The 12,487-nt window shown below is 42.9% G+C and overlaps 1 protein-coding gene across 3 annotated transcripts in view; it reads right to left on the bottom strand.

The window, feature by feature from the left end:
* Positions 1-123: 123 nt before the first annotated feature.
* The window catches only part of celsr2 (cadherin, EGF LAG seven-pass G-type receptor 2), a 309,225-nt gene continuing 296,861 nt past the window's right edge, over positions 124-12,487 (bottom strand). For 2 of the 3 annotated variants that reach the window (XM_080210022.1, XM_080210024.1), the window contains exons 31-35: positions 10,161-10,261; positions 9,525-9,695; positions 8,166-8,402; positions 7,261-7,510; positions 124-1,661 (exon numbers count right to left, since the gene is read on the bottom strand). In XM_080210022.1, the coding sequence (XP_080066148.1) occupies positions 1,637-1,661; positions 7,261-7,510; positions 8,166-8,402; positions 9,525-9,695; positions 10,161-10,261 (784 nt within the window). In that variant the 3' untranslated portion in view covers positions 124-1,636. The remainder of the gene's footprint in view (positions 1,662-7,260; positions 7,511-8,165; positions 8,403-9,524; positions 9,696-10,160; positions 10,262-12,487) is intronic. The other variant, XM_080210025.1, reaches the window with a different exon arrangement.

The following is a 12,487-nucleotide window of genomic DNA, read 5'->3' as shown; positions in this document are numbered from 1 at the left end:
TATGAAAAAGGAATGAGATAACAACTCAAATTGTACTAGAATAGTAACATTTTCTTAAATCAGGGAAGAAAACATTCTAGGCAAAATAATCTGCCATACCACTGCCAATTTCAGGTTACTGTATCTGTTTCAGCTACATTTATTTAAAAACCTACAGTATGTACATTAAGGAATTTACTGTACAAGTCACTGTTAGTTTTCACGTCTTATGTGATGATGAATGGAAAAATCAATATCAGATAAAATAATGGAAGCTTTTGCGCTCAGTCAAAACATTGAATCTATACAATATCGACAAACATCATATTAACAGAAAAAATGAGCAGCATTCTTTAAATAAAATATCCTGGATTTCCTACTCACTTTTTTCTTTTAAGAACTATGTTAACCAACTTCGAACAGAAAAGCATGTACAGCACACATTTTCTCTCAAGACAACTTACAAATTATATCAAAATATCTACAAACAACTGTCTTGTAAAAAAAAATGTTTAAGTAGGCATTGGTCTGAAGACAACTCCACTAGAGCTGGAGCATGAAGGCCATGTGGCTAAAGGCAATTTTCTTTACCCGACATGCGGTGAATGTGGTTAAAGTTTACCGGCTTGTATTTGTCTAGTTGCAGCAGACAGCCTGCTCATGATGAGAGCTAATTAAAAGGGGCTGTCAGATGCTCAACCTGTGACAAATATTGTTTCCCAAAGACAAACTCAATAGCATTTAAAAAAAAAATACAACAGCCATTCTAAAAAAAAACCAAACTGGATTTTTGGATTGTAAATAAAGATCTATCAGTACCAAATAAAGCAGGCCAAGTACTAATTTTGCTCCACCTAACATCAATTCCTAAGCAGTACCAAAATAATTGTGTTTATGTAAAAAATACTTGATCAATTACCATTGTATTGAATATGATTGACAAAACAAAAAAGCCAAGTTGTCAGTGCAGCAAAATCTTTGCTTAATTTAACATATTTAAATGTTTTACTTTGCACATTAAAAAAAAGCGTAGGTTTAAACTTAAGATAGCCATAGTTACTTGTTCTATTACCTTATTGTAAGGCAACTGATATTCATATAATGTATGTCTCTTATAAGCTACAGCTGGGACAGTCAAAGGGTCAAATAAACTTGTGGTCGAGATTGTCTAGGGGAGTTTTTCGATACAGGGCTATAAACATGAACCATATCACGAATTATCATATAAACAGTAGTTACAATAAATTCCCTGAAGCTTTAAGTCTTCCATTCTTCTGCACATTGTGAACTTGGAATTCTGAAGCTCTAAAGCTGCTTCTTTGAATTTTAGTTGCCCTGTGCTCTATCCTCACTGCTCCAAAGTATGTCTGGGTGCATTTTGATTATTGTAGTCTCCAAGCACCCACTTTATCCACAGCACTGTGCAAACAGAACAGCGTCTCAACATGATTTGGCACTGACAATAACAAGTCACTTCTTCCAGATGCACACTTCGGATGACGGCAGTTTCTTTCCTTTCCACATTAGAGAGTTTGCTTATGTGCAGCTCTGTACCTTGGGACAAGGCACAACAAGTCACAACAGTGCTGTCTGGAGTAAGCAAAGTGACACCATCGCAGCTTTAGCAATCCACCGTGTCCTGTGTTGACATGAGAAGTCATATCGAGGTCTCATCACTGCTACTGAGCGTGAAAAGGACAAAAGGAAAAAAAAAATGCATGACCATGATTATATGCTGAGAACAGTGTGATGGAAATCAATTGTGCATTTCATAGTTGGAAGTATATGGCTGACAAGTGAGATACTGTTTCAAATCAACTGTGTAAATGTTTCAATGGAGAAAATTAAAAAATAGAAATCTACAAGTTTGATGAGGAGAGAAAAGGAACATAAATTAGTTTATAATTCATAAATAGATGTTTTTATATATTAATTTTAATTTATAGCACTGAATCTTTGTCAAATTCAAGGATGAAAACATTTTTTTAAACAAAAACAATGTTGAGCAATAAAAACGGAAGGCTTTGAACAAGAAAAAATATTCAGATCATTAAGCTGTTTCCTTTATACAGTCTGCAGGTCAGCGATATCAAAGACACTACTGAGCATAGATTATGCTAAATGTAGTTCTGCTCCTTAAAGATAAATCAAGCAAATCCCAAAATGCTGAATTATAGGATGGTTACCTATAATTCTTTCACAGAATTAATTAATTCAAGCACAGAAACAAATCATTTGGCCTGTTTGTGTCTGCTTGAAGAGTAACTCAGCTAAGTCCCAATTCCCCCAATCCTTCCCCATAAACTTATAAATCTTTTTGCTTTAGACAATTTCAATTCTCTTTGAAGGCTCAACTGAATCTGCCTCCATTGCACTCCTCAGGTCAAGCATTCAGGAAGCAGGAGGAGGCCATTGGACCCTTTGAGCTTACTCCGCCATTCATTATTATCATGGCTGCCATCCAACTCAATAACCTGATCCTGCCTTCCCCCCATCTCCTTTAATCCCCTTCACATCAAGTGCTATATCTAACTGCCTCAACTACTTTCTGTGATAGTGAATTCCATAGGCTGACCACTCTTTGGATGAAGAAATTTCTCCTCATATATGTCTCTGTATCTTTAGACTGTGACCCTGGTTTCTGGACACCTCAACCACTGAGAACGTCCTTCTTACAATTACCCTGTCTAGACCTGTTACAATTATATAGGTTTCTATGAGATTCCCGCCCTTTTTCTGAACTCCAGTGAACACAATCCTAACCAACTCAATCTGTCCTCATATGTAAATTTTGCCATCCCAAGAATCAAGTCAGGTAAACCTTCTTTGCACTCCCTCTAGAGTAAGAACATCCTTTCTCAATAACGAGACCAAAACCGCATGCAATATTCCAGGTGCGGCTTCATCAACGCCCCATAAAATTGCATTAAGACATCTCTGCTCCTTACTTGAAACCTCTCGCTATGAAGGCCAACATATCATTTACCTTTTTTACTGCCTGCTGCATGTTTACCTTCTGTAATTGGCGTACGAGAACACCCAGGTTTCGTTGCACATTCTCCTTTCCTAATATATGGCCATTCATCCCTTTGCAACATCCAAACCCTTGATCTGTGCCATTACTACAATATTTTATTCATATGACAATGTATCAGCCCATGCAGATTTTGTTACACAGAGAATAGTGGGTGCCTCAAACTCGTTGCCGGGGGAGATTGTGGAAGCGGGCATCTTGATAAGTACATGAATAGGATGGGAATAAAAGGATATGGTCCCCGGAAGGGTAGAAGGTTTTAGTTAAGCTGGGCAGCATGGTCGGTGCAGGCTTGTAGGGCTGAAAGGTCTGTTCCTGTGCTGTAATTTTCTTTGTTCTTTATACTTAAAGTCATTGCATAATAAGCTGAATTACATGAGGTCAAGAAGGTGATTCCAGGTGAGAAGTATATAAAGAGAATGTTTTCCAAAAATTGTGTCTATAATTACACCATGAATAATGTTAATAAATGTTTTTGGTTGAAATTCTTACCTCTGATATTTTGACAGAGGCATTCAACTCACTGGGGACGATTCCCCCAGCCCATTGCGCTAGTCAAGTATCAGCATCCACCAGATCATGAGTCCCTCAGGCAACATTTCTCGATGTAATCAACCCCGGGCTGGGAATCGGCACAAGGCTGATTACCATATTGAAATCGCTATTTCAATATGATTAGCGAGCCCGGGACAGTAGTCTCTCGGCCTGCTGGTATCTCCATCACTGGGAAAGGTTCCCACTAGTGGGAATTATAACAGGGACCAGAGGCCATTGAAGGATTGAGGGCAGTGCCAACCTGGCACTGTTGACTGAGCACATCGGCACTGTCCACTGGGCTGTGCCAAGGGGGTGGGCTGATCTGTAGAGGGGCGAACCCGCTGTGCACTCTGCAAAGGGATCGGTGTTGGGGGGGGGGTGATGAGTTTGGGGCTGCACGTGGGGAGGGACAGGGGGAGAGAATGGGAAGCGAGGGTTGGGAAAACCACTGATTGGGGGATGGGGGGCAGTTTAGGAAGCTGGCGATCAGGAGAAAGGGTCAGCGATCACAAGGCCAATAATGGGGGGGGGGGGGGGGGGGGGGCAGTGCGCAAACCCGCTGACAGATTGGCACATGCACAGTGGCCCATTCAACACTATACTGCTAGCTTCTCCAGTGGGATGAGGGCCCATGCCCCACTTTCTGGCATGAATTCCTCTGAGGCACTCTGTGCACTGGAGATTCATTCCACTAAGTATGCCCCAAAAATGAATGGTAACGTCTGTACAAATTAATGTGATAAAGGTAAAGTTGGCAATGTCCCAGTTGACCATAGGCTGCTCTCCACTTTAAGAACATAAGAACATAAGAAATAGGAGCAGGAGTAGGCCAACTAGCCCTTCGAGCCTGCCCCGCCATTCAATAAGATCATGGCTGATCTGTCGTGGCTCAGTTCCACATTCCCGCCCTCTCCCCATAACCTTTAATCCCCTCTCCGATCAAAAACTCATCAACCCGCGTCTTAAAAATATTTAGCGAGGTAGCCTCCGCCACTTCAACGGGCAGAGAATTCCAGAGATTCACCACCCTTTGAGTGAAGAAGTTCCTCCTCAACTCCGTTCTAAACTGCGCCCCCTTTATCTTGAGGCTGTGCCCACTAGTCCTACTATCCTTTCTGAGCGGGAAGAGTCTCTCCACCTCTATCCTATCCATCCCATTCATCATCTTATACGTCTCAATGAGATCTCCCTTCATTCTTCTAAACTCTAATGAGTACAAGCCTAATTTATTCAGCCTCTCCTCATAGCTCAACCCCCCCAACTCCGGCATCAGCCTAGTAAACCTCCTCTGCACTCCCTCCAAGGCCAAAATATCCTTGCGTAAGTACGGCGCCCAAAACTGCACACAGTACTCCAGCTGCGGCCTCACCAATGCCCTATACAGCCGCAGCAAGACCTCCCTACTTTTATATTCAATCCCCCTTGCGATGAAGGCCAGCATCCCATTTGCCTTCCTGACCACCTGCTGCACCTGCAAGCTGGGTTTTTGCGACTCATGCACAAGGACCCCGAGGTCCCTCTGCACCGTCGCCTGCTGCAGTTTTTCTCCACGTAAGTAATAATCCTTCCTACCATTATTCCTACCAAAGTGGACCCCTCGCACTTGCCAACATTAAATTCCATTTGCCATTTCCTGGCCCATTCGCCCAGCCTATCTAGATCCTTCTGTAGACTCTCCCCACCCTCTGCACAATTTGCCTTTCCACCAATTTTGGTGTCATCAGCAAATTTCGACACCCTACACTCTGTTCCCTCCTCCAGATCATCTATATAAATGGTAAATAGCTGAGGCCCCAGCACCGACCCCTGGGGCACTCCACTAGTCACCATCTGCCAATCCGAATAGCACCCATTGACCCCCACTCTCTGCCTCCTATTTGACAACCAGTCCTCTATCCAAGCTAACACCCTACCCCCAACCCCATGCCCCCTGACCTTCTGCAATAACCTCTTGTGAGGTACCTTGTCAAACGCCTTCTGAAAATCAAGAAAGACCACATCCACTGGCTCTCCTCTATCCACTACCCTAGACACATCCTCATAGAACTCCAGTAAATTTGTCAGACACGACTTCCCTTTAACGAAACCCTGCTGCGTCTGCTCTATCAAGCAGTTCCCCTCAAGATGCCTCGCTATTTCCTCCTTGATGACGGATTCTAACATTTTACCTACAACAGACGTTAAACTAACAGGCCTATAATTCCCTGCCTTTTGCCTGGCACCCTTCTTAAACAACGGCGTAACATTAGCCGTTTTCCAATCTTCCGGCACTTCCCCGGAATCCAGCGACGTCTGGAAAATAACCACGGCTTATTACCTCTCCTCCTACAGTCCTTTTTGACCATCGGAATAAATTTCTGCTGAGCACCAAGAAAGATCTCCTTAAAGATCCTCCACTGCTCCTCAGCAGCCCTACCTTCCAACGCGCTCCCCCAGTCCACATTCGCCAATTCTTCTCTCATCCTACCGTACTCCCCTCTGTTCAAACAAAGGACGCATGTCCGGGAACCCACTTCCTCCTCCTCCATCTGCACCATAAACTCCACCATACAATGATCACTCTCCCCAAGAGGATCCTTCACCGCAAGTTCCTTAATTCTACCCGCCTCATTACATAGCACCAGATCCAAGATAGCTCGTTCCCTCGTCGGCTACAACACACACTGTTCGAGGAAACTATCCCGGCAGCATTCCAAGAACTCCTCCTCGAGCCCACCGCGTCCAACATGGGTTGACCAATCAATATGCAGACTGAAATCCCCCATAACTACGGCCGTCCCATTCCTGCACGCCGCACTTATTTGCGTGTTAACAGCCCGCCCCACCTCCAGATCATTATTTGGGGGCCTATAGACGACACCCACCAGCGTCTTCCTCCCTTTGCTGTTCATAATCTCTACCCACAATGATTCCACGTTCTGCTCCTTGGCTCCAATATCATCCCTTGCTACCACCCTGATGCTATCCTTAATCAGCAGAGCTACGCCCCCCCCCCCCCCTTTTCCCTCCCGCCTATCCTTCCTAAACACTTGATACCCCTGGACATTCAGCTCCCAGTCCCTGTCACCTTGCAGCCACGTCTCTGTAATGGCCACCAGATCATATCCATTTGTGTCGATCTGCGCCACCAACTCATCCACTTTATTCCTAATGCTTCGCGCATTCAGATAAAGCGCCTTCATCCCAGTCTTCACCTGGACCTTATTAGCTGGAACGCCACCAACCATACTCACGCCCCTTACTCCCTCTATTATTGGGACATCCTCGGCCTCTGTCCTTACCTGTACCGTCTCCTTAACTTTAGACCCTGTAATGTCACCTACCCTCACACCCTCTCCCCCCCTAATTAGTTTAAAGCCCTGTCTACAGTCCTCTTAACACGATTCGCCAGCACTAGCTGACTGGTAATGAATTAACCTGAGGGTCACCACATCTCAGGCAAGGGACAAGGTTAGGAAGGCGGGCCTTCATGAATAACCTCAGCTGGTACAGGGATTGAAGCTGCGCTGTTGCCGTCACACATCGCTCTGCATCACAGATCAGCTGTCCAGCCAACTGAGTAAAAGCGACCCAATTAAAGCAATCTCCTCCTCATTACTATGGGTTTTAGAAACATGGAATGCTTTTTCACTTCAGTGGTTTTGTCAAATTGACTTCCGTGCCGTGTTTTTATTAGTGAACTTTGAGGGACATGTGGAAGAGACACTCACTCGGACCCTGATGAATCTTCATCCACTGTGCCTGTTTTAATGCTCATGGGAATGGGCATTACTCCATTCATCTGCTCCCCTGTTGTTTGCCTCAGCTTTGTTACTCCCCCTGTCCGACTTCCTTCACTGGATCCCACCGAAGATGCTCGTGAGGAGACAGTGGCTGGTTTATGGTTGGAAAGTTCATTATGAATTCGGTTGATGCTGTTCTTCTCTGAGAAGAGTGGTAATGCTTTATTTTTCAGAATGCCTGTCAATTTCAAAAAAAGATGAAAACATTTCTCAACTTTATTGAGAGTGACATTTTATTTCCCGTGCATCGCCACAAATACAAGGGACATCAGACAAGGGACTGAAATTTGGCATATTAACAATGAACCATTTTTGGAACAGAGGATGCAAAATGGCAGTGAGTCCCAATACTGTGACTCATCTCAACAAAAACAGACAAAAAAAATTATTAAAGGTCACAGCTTTTGTATGTATGCTAGGAATCAGGATTGACCATCAAATTGGCCCTAATTTGTCCTTAATAGAGCAAAAGATAACAGAGTATGACAACCAAACGGCAGTAAGGATGAGCAACAAATGTTGGCCTTGCCAGCAACACCCACATCCCAATAAACAATTATGCAAAAGCTGCCAGGTTTCTGGACAATCGGAAATGTTTTGAAGTGGGTTATCAAGTGCTGAGGGGAACTACTGAGTTATAGATCATAACTAAACTTATTTGAGACGGCACAGTAAGATTTCTCACAACACCAGGTTAAAGGCCAACTGATTTATTTGGAATCACGAGCGTTCGGAGCACTGTTCCTTCATCAGGTGAGTGAAAATTAAATCAAGTAAATAAACCGATTAAAAATGCTAAGTAACCAAATGAAATGATTTTGAACAGCAGTTACCTTTCTGAGGTTGTACATTCGGGTTAGGCAATGATGTTAATGTATTTTCTTTGTACAAAGTGTCTCCATTTTCCTTTGGCTTTTCATCCAAATGATTAAACTTTTCTCGGTGAAGTTCAATGTTCGCCATGGTTTCAACCTTCAGGTTCTCTGATCCACCATGGCTTTCACTTTCACTGGCTGTTGTCATAAATTCTCCTGGCCAATAAGGTTTCACATGAGCAGTTATGTTGTCCACTAGAAAATCAATTGAAATTTATTTTAAAAACTATCAAATGAAAGACATACCTTTTTTTCTCTTTATAGATCTGAGCATAAAGCTAAATCCATGCAGTTACCTTGAATATGGTAATTACAGGAGGTTTCACATTCATTTCTGAACATTTCCAAATATCTAAATTGATGAAAAGTGACTCTATGTTGGAGAATCATAGAATCCGTACAATGCAGGAGGAGGTCATTTGGCCCGTTGAGTCTACACCCACTCTCTGACAGAATACCTTAGCTAGGTCCTCTCCTTTGCCCCATCTCCATAACACTACACTATGCCATGGCTCATCTGTCTAACCTACATATTTTGGGACACTAATGGGCAAATTAGCATGGCCAATCCACCTAATCTATGCATCTTTGGACTGCGGAAGGAAACTGGAGCACCCGGAGGAAACCCACACAGACGCAGGGAGAACGTGTGAACTCCACACAGACAGTAACCCAAGGACAGAATTGAACCTGGGTCCCTGGTGCTGTGAGGCAGCAGTGCTGACCCCTCTGCTGCCTAGAAGTTGAATCTTTGCAACTTAATTAGCATTTTCATCATTTTTTTCATCAAATATGACCTTCATATTGAAGAAACAATGTAAAACCCAGTTAGATGGTTTGGTTTGCATCAACAAAAATAGCCCATTGATAAACCAGTGCGCTATTAGTCTATAAATACCATGATTGAGGTCACAAGATCTGTACATAAGGACCTACTACAATCACTTAATGCTGTCCCTCCAACCTTAAGAATGCAATAAAATCCTCATCAGTAACATTTAAAGTAAATGTTATTAAAAATAACATATCCAAATGTGATTTTAAAGCTTTAAACTAGTTTTAAGATAAAAGAACAAGAAACTCGGTGATAAGACAACATCCTTGTACTAATTTACAAGCACTTGGTATGTACACTGTTCAAAAACTTGATTGGTGTACAGTTAACAAAAACTTGGTTATAAATAAGAGAATTAAATGACATAGATAAGGCAATAACTTCTAGGATTTCTATCACTGATGTTTGACACTACTGGAGTTCAGTGGGTATCATTTACCAGTGTGGATGTAATAGGAAAACCTAAGCAATTTTACACTTACCTTTGGGAGTGCTGTGGTTAGGATGTTTTTCATTATTTGGGGGTATAATTTTCTCCCAACCTGGCTCTCCTTGATAATCATCTTCTTCACTATCTGAAGAATGAGTGGAGGCATAAGATCCACTTTGGTCATCTTCCAGAGACAGATCACTGTCGGAATCTGAATCATGTTCTGAAAAGGAGTTAAACAATTGCTCGTCATTCTGAAACTAATTCAGATACTATCTAAGAGGAAGGCTGTACTACAGAATTATAACAATCTCTTCAGAGTTATAAATGGAAATTTTGGTGCCTCAATCAATCTTTGTTACCGGAGATAGGCAATGTGAGGACAGACATTTTGTGTAAAACATAGGCTGATCTGAAGTTCCGTTTCACTGACAGTGTGAGTGAAATTATTTTATACATTCCATCAATTCTCATGGATCATTTCATTGGCATTCAACTTTCTACTATATCCGTTATGTACCACTATGAAATGCTTTGATTTCATTTTAATTAAATTTGGTTGAGAAATTGTTATTAATAAATAAATCTCGGCTTGCACATCTTCCAGAGGTTTTTGATCTAGTGTGTAAGGTCATGCAATAGAATTGACGAGTGAAAGGTGCACATTACCACCAATATGCCTTCTTACCATCTGGGTTTGCCTTAATCTCATGGAATAACGAAGTGGCATGGTCAGTGAGGGCAACGTGGGCTTGACTTGAGGTACTGTTATTCAAAGCAGCTTCTTCCCTAAAGAAAAGAGAACCATCTGTTATCAGCAGTGATGTCAATGCAGGCATCGATACATCTAGGGCCACAAATTTGACCATGAAATATGGGCAAGGCTGCAGAATTGAACAAAGCCTCAATTTATCCTTATATAATCAGCTTGCTTTAAGAACATAAGAAATAGGAGCAGGAGTAGGCCATCCAGCCCTTCGAGCCTGCCCCGCCATTCAATAAGATCATGGCTGATCTGTCGCTGCTCAGTTCCACTTTCCCGCCCTCTCCCCATAACCCTTAATCCCCTCTCCTATCAAAAACCCATCAACCCGCGTCTTAAAAATATTTAGCGAGGCAGCCTCTACCACTTCAACGGGCAGAGAATTCCAAAGAATCACCACCCTTTGAGTGAAGAAGTTCCTCCTCAACTCTGCTCTAAACCGCCCCCCTTTTATCTTGAGGCTGTGCCCCCTAGTCCTATTGTCTTTTTTGAGCGGGAAGAGTCTTTCCACCTCTATCCTATCCATCCCATTCATCATCTTATACGTCTCAATGAGATCTCCTCTCATTCTTCTAAACTCTAATGAGTACAAGCCCAGTTTATTCAGCCTCTCCTCATAGCTCAACCCCCTCAACTCCGGTATCAGCCTAGTCAACCTCCTCTGCACTCCTTCCAAGGCCAAAATATCTTTGCGCAGGTGCGGCGCCCAAAAATGCACACAGTACTCCAGTTGCGGCCTCACCAATGCCCTATACAGCTGCAGCAAGACTTCCCTACTTTTATATTCAATCCCCTTCGCTATGAACGCCAGCATCCCATTTGCCTTCCTGACCACCTGTTGCACCTGCAAGCTGGGTTTTTGCGACTCATGCACAAGGACCCCGAGGTCCCTCTGCACCGTCGCCTGCTGCAGTTTTTCGCCCCGTAAGTAATAGTCCTTCCTACCATTCTTCCTACCAAAGTGGACCACCTCACACTTGCCAACATTAAATTCCATTTGCCATTTCCTGGCCCATTCGCCCAGCCTATCTAGATCCTTCTGCAGACTCTCCACACCCTCCGCACAATTTGCCGTTCCCCCAATCTTGGTGTCATCAGCAAATTTCGACACTCTACACTCGGTTCCCTCCTCCAGATCATCTATATAAATGGTAAAAAGCTGAAGCCCCAGCACCGACCCCTGGGGCACTCCACTAGTCACCATCCGCCAATCCGAATAGCACCCGTTGACCCCCACTCTCTGCCTCCTATTTGACAACCAATCCTCTATCCACGCTAACACCCTACCCCCAACTCCATGTCCCTTGACCTTCTGCAATAACCTCTTGTGAGGCACTTTGTCAAACGCCTTCTGAAAATCTAGAAAGACCACATATACATTTACTTTGATATTTAGTCAGGAATAAAAATAACAAAATTGTTACTGCACAGAGGGAAGTCATTCAGCCCATTAAGTCCACACCGACTCTCCAAACGACCACTGCATTGCCTTCTTCCCATTTTTTCTGTCAGGTAGTAATCCAATTCCTTCTTGGATGCTCTGAGTGAATCTCCATCCACCATATTCTCAGGCAGCACATTCCAAATCTCAATCACTAGCTGCATGAAAACATTTCTCCTCATGTCTCTTTTATTTCTTTTGCCAATTATCTTAAAAAATTTGTGCCATTTTGTTCTTGATCCTTCCATCAATGGGAACAGTTTCTTCCCCCTGACATCTACTCTGCTCAAATCCCTCATAATCTTTGATACCTCTATCATATCTCCTCTAAAGCTTCTCTTCTCCAAGGAAGAGTCCTAGCTTCTTCCAACATAACTGAAGTTCCTCATTCCTGAAACCATTCCTATGAATCTTTTCTTCACCCTCTCTCATATCTTCACATCTGTGTTGAACTGTGGTGCCCAGATCTGGGCGAAATACTCCAGTTGAGGCCAAACTTATATTTTACACAGGTTTAACATACTTCTTAGGTGCCACTATTAAAAAAAAACTAAAATACTTTTACTAACCACACTTTCAGACTGTCCTGCCACCTTGAATAATTTGTGCACATACACACCCAGGTGCCTTTGCTCCGGCACCCACTTTCAAATCAAAACTTTTATATCATCTCTCCACTTTCTTCCTACCAAAATGAATAACTTCACTCTTCTCTGTATTGAAGTTCATCTGCTACCTGTCCACCCACTCCACTAACTGGTCTATATCCCTTTGAAGTTCTACACCATCCTCCCTACATTTCACAGCTTTG

This window comes from Carcharhinus amblyrhynchos, chromosome 22, assembly GCF_965287045.1.
Source record: "Carcharhinus amblyrhynchos chromosome 22, sCarAmb.v2.hapA, whole genome shotgun sequence".
Classification (NCBI taxonomy): domain Eukaryota; kingdom Metazoa; phylum Chordata; class Chondrichthyes; order Carcharhiniformes; family Carcharhinidae; genus Carcharhinus; species Carcharhinus amblyrhynchos.
The sequence above is the reverse complement of the archived record's forward strand: the minus strand, read 5'-3'. Positions and strand labels throughout refer to the sequence as shown.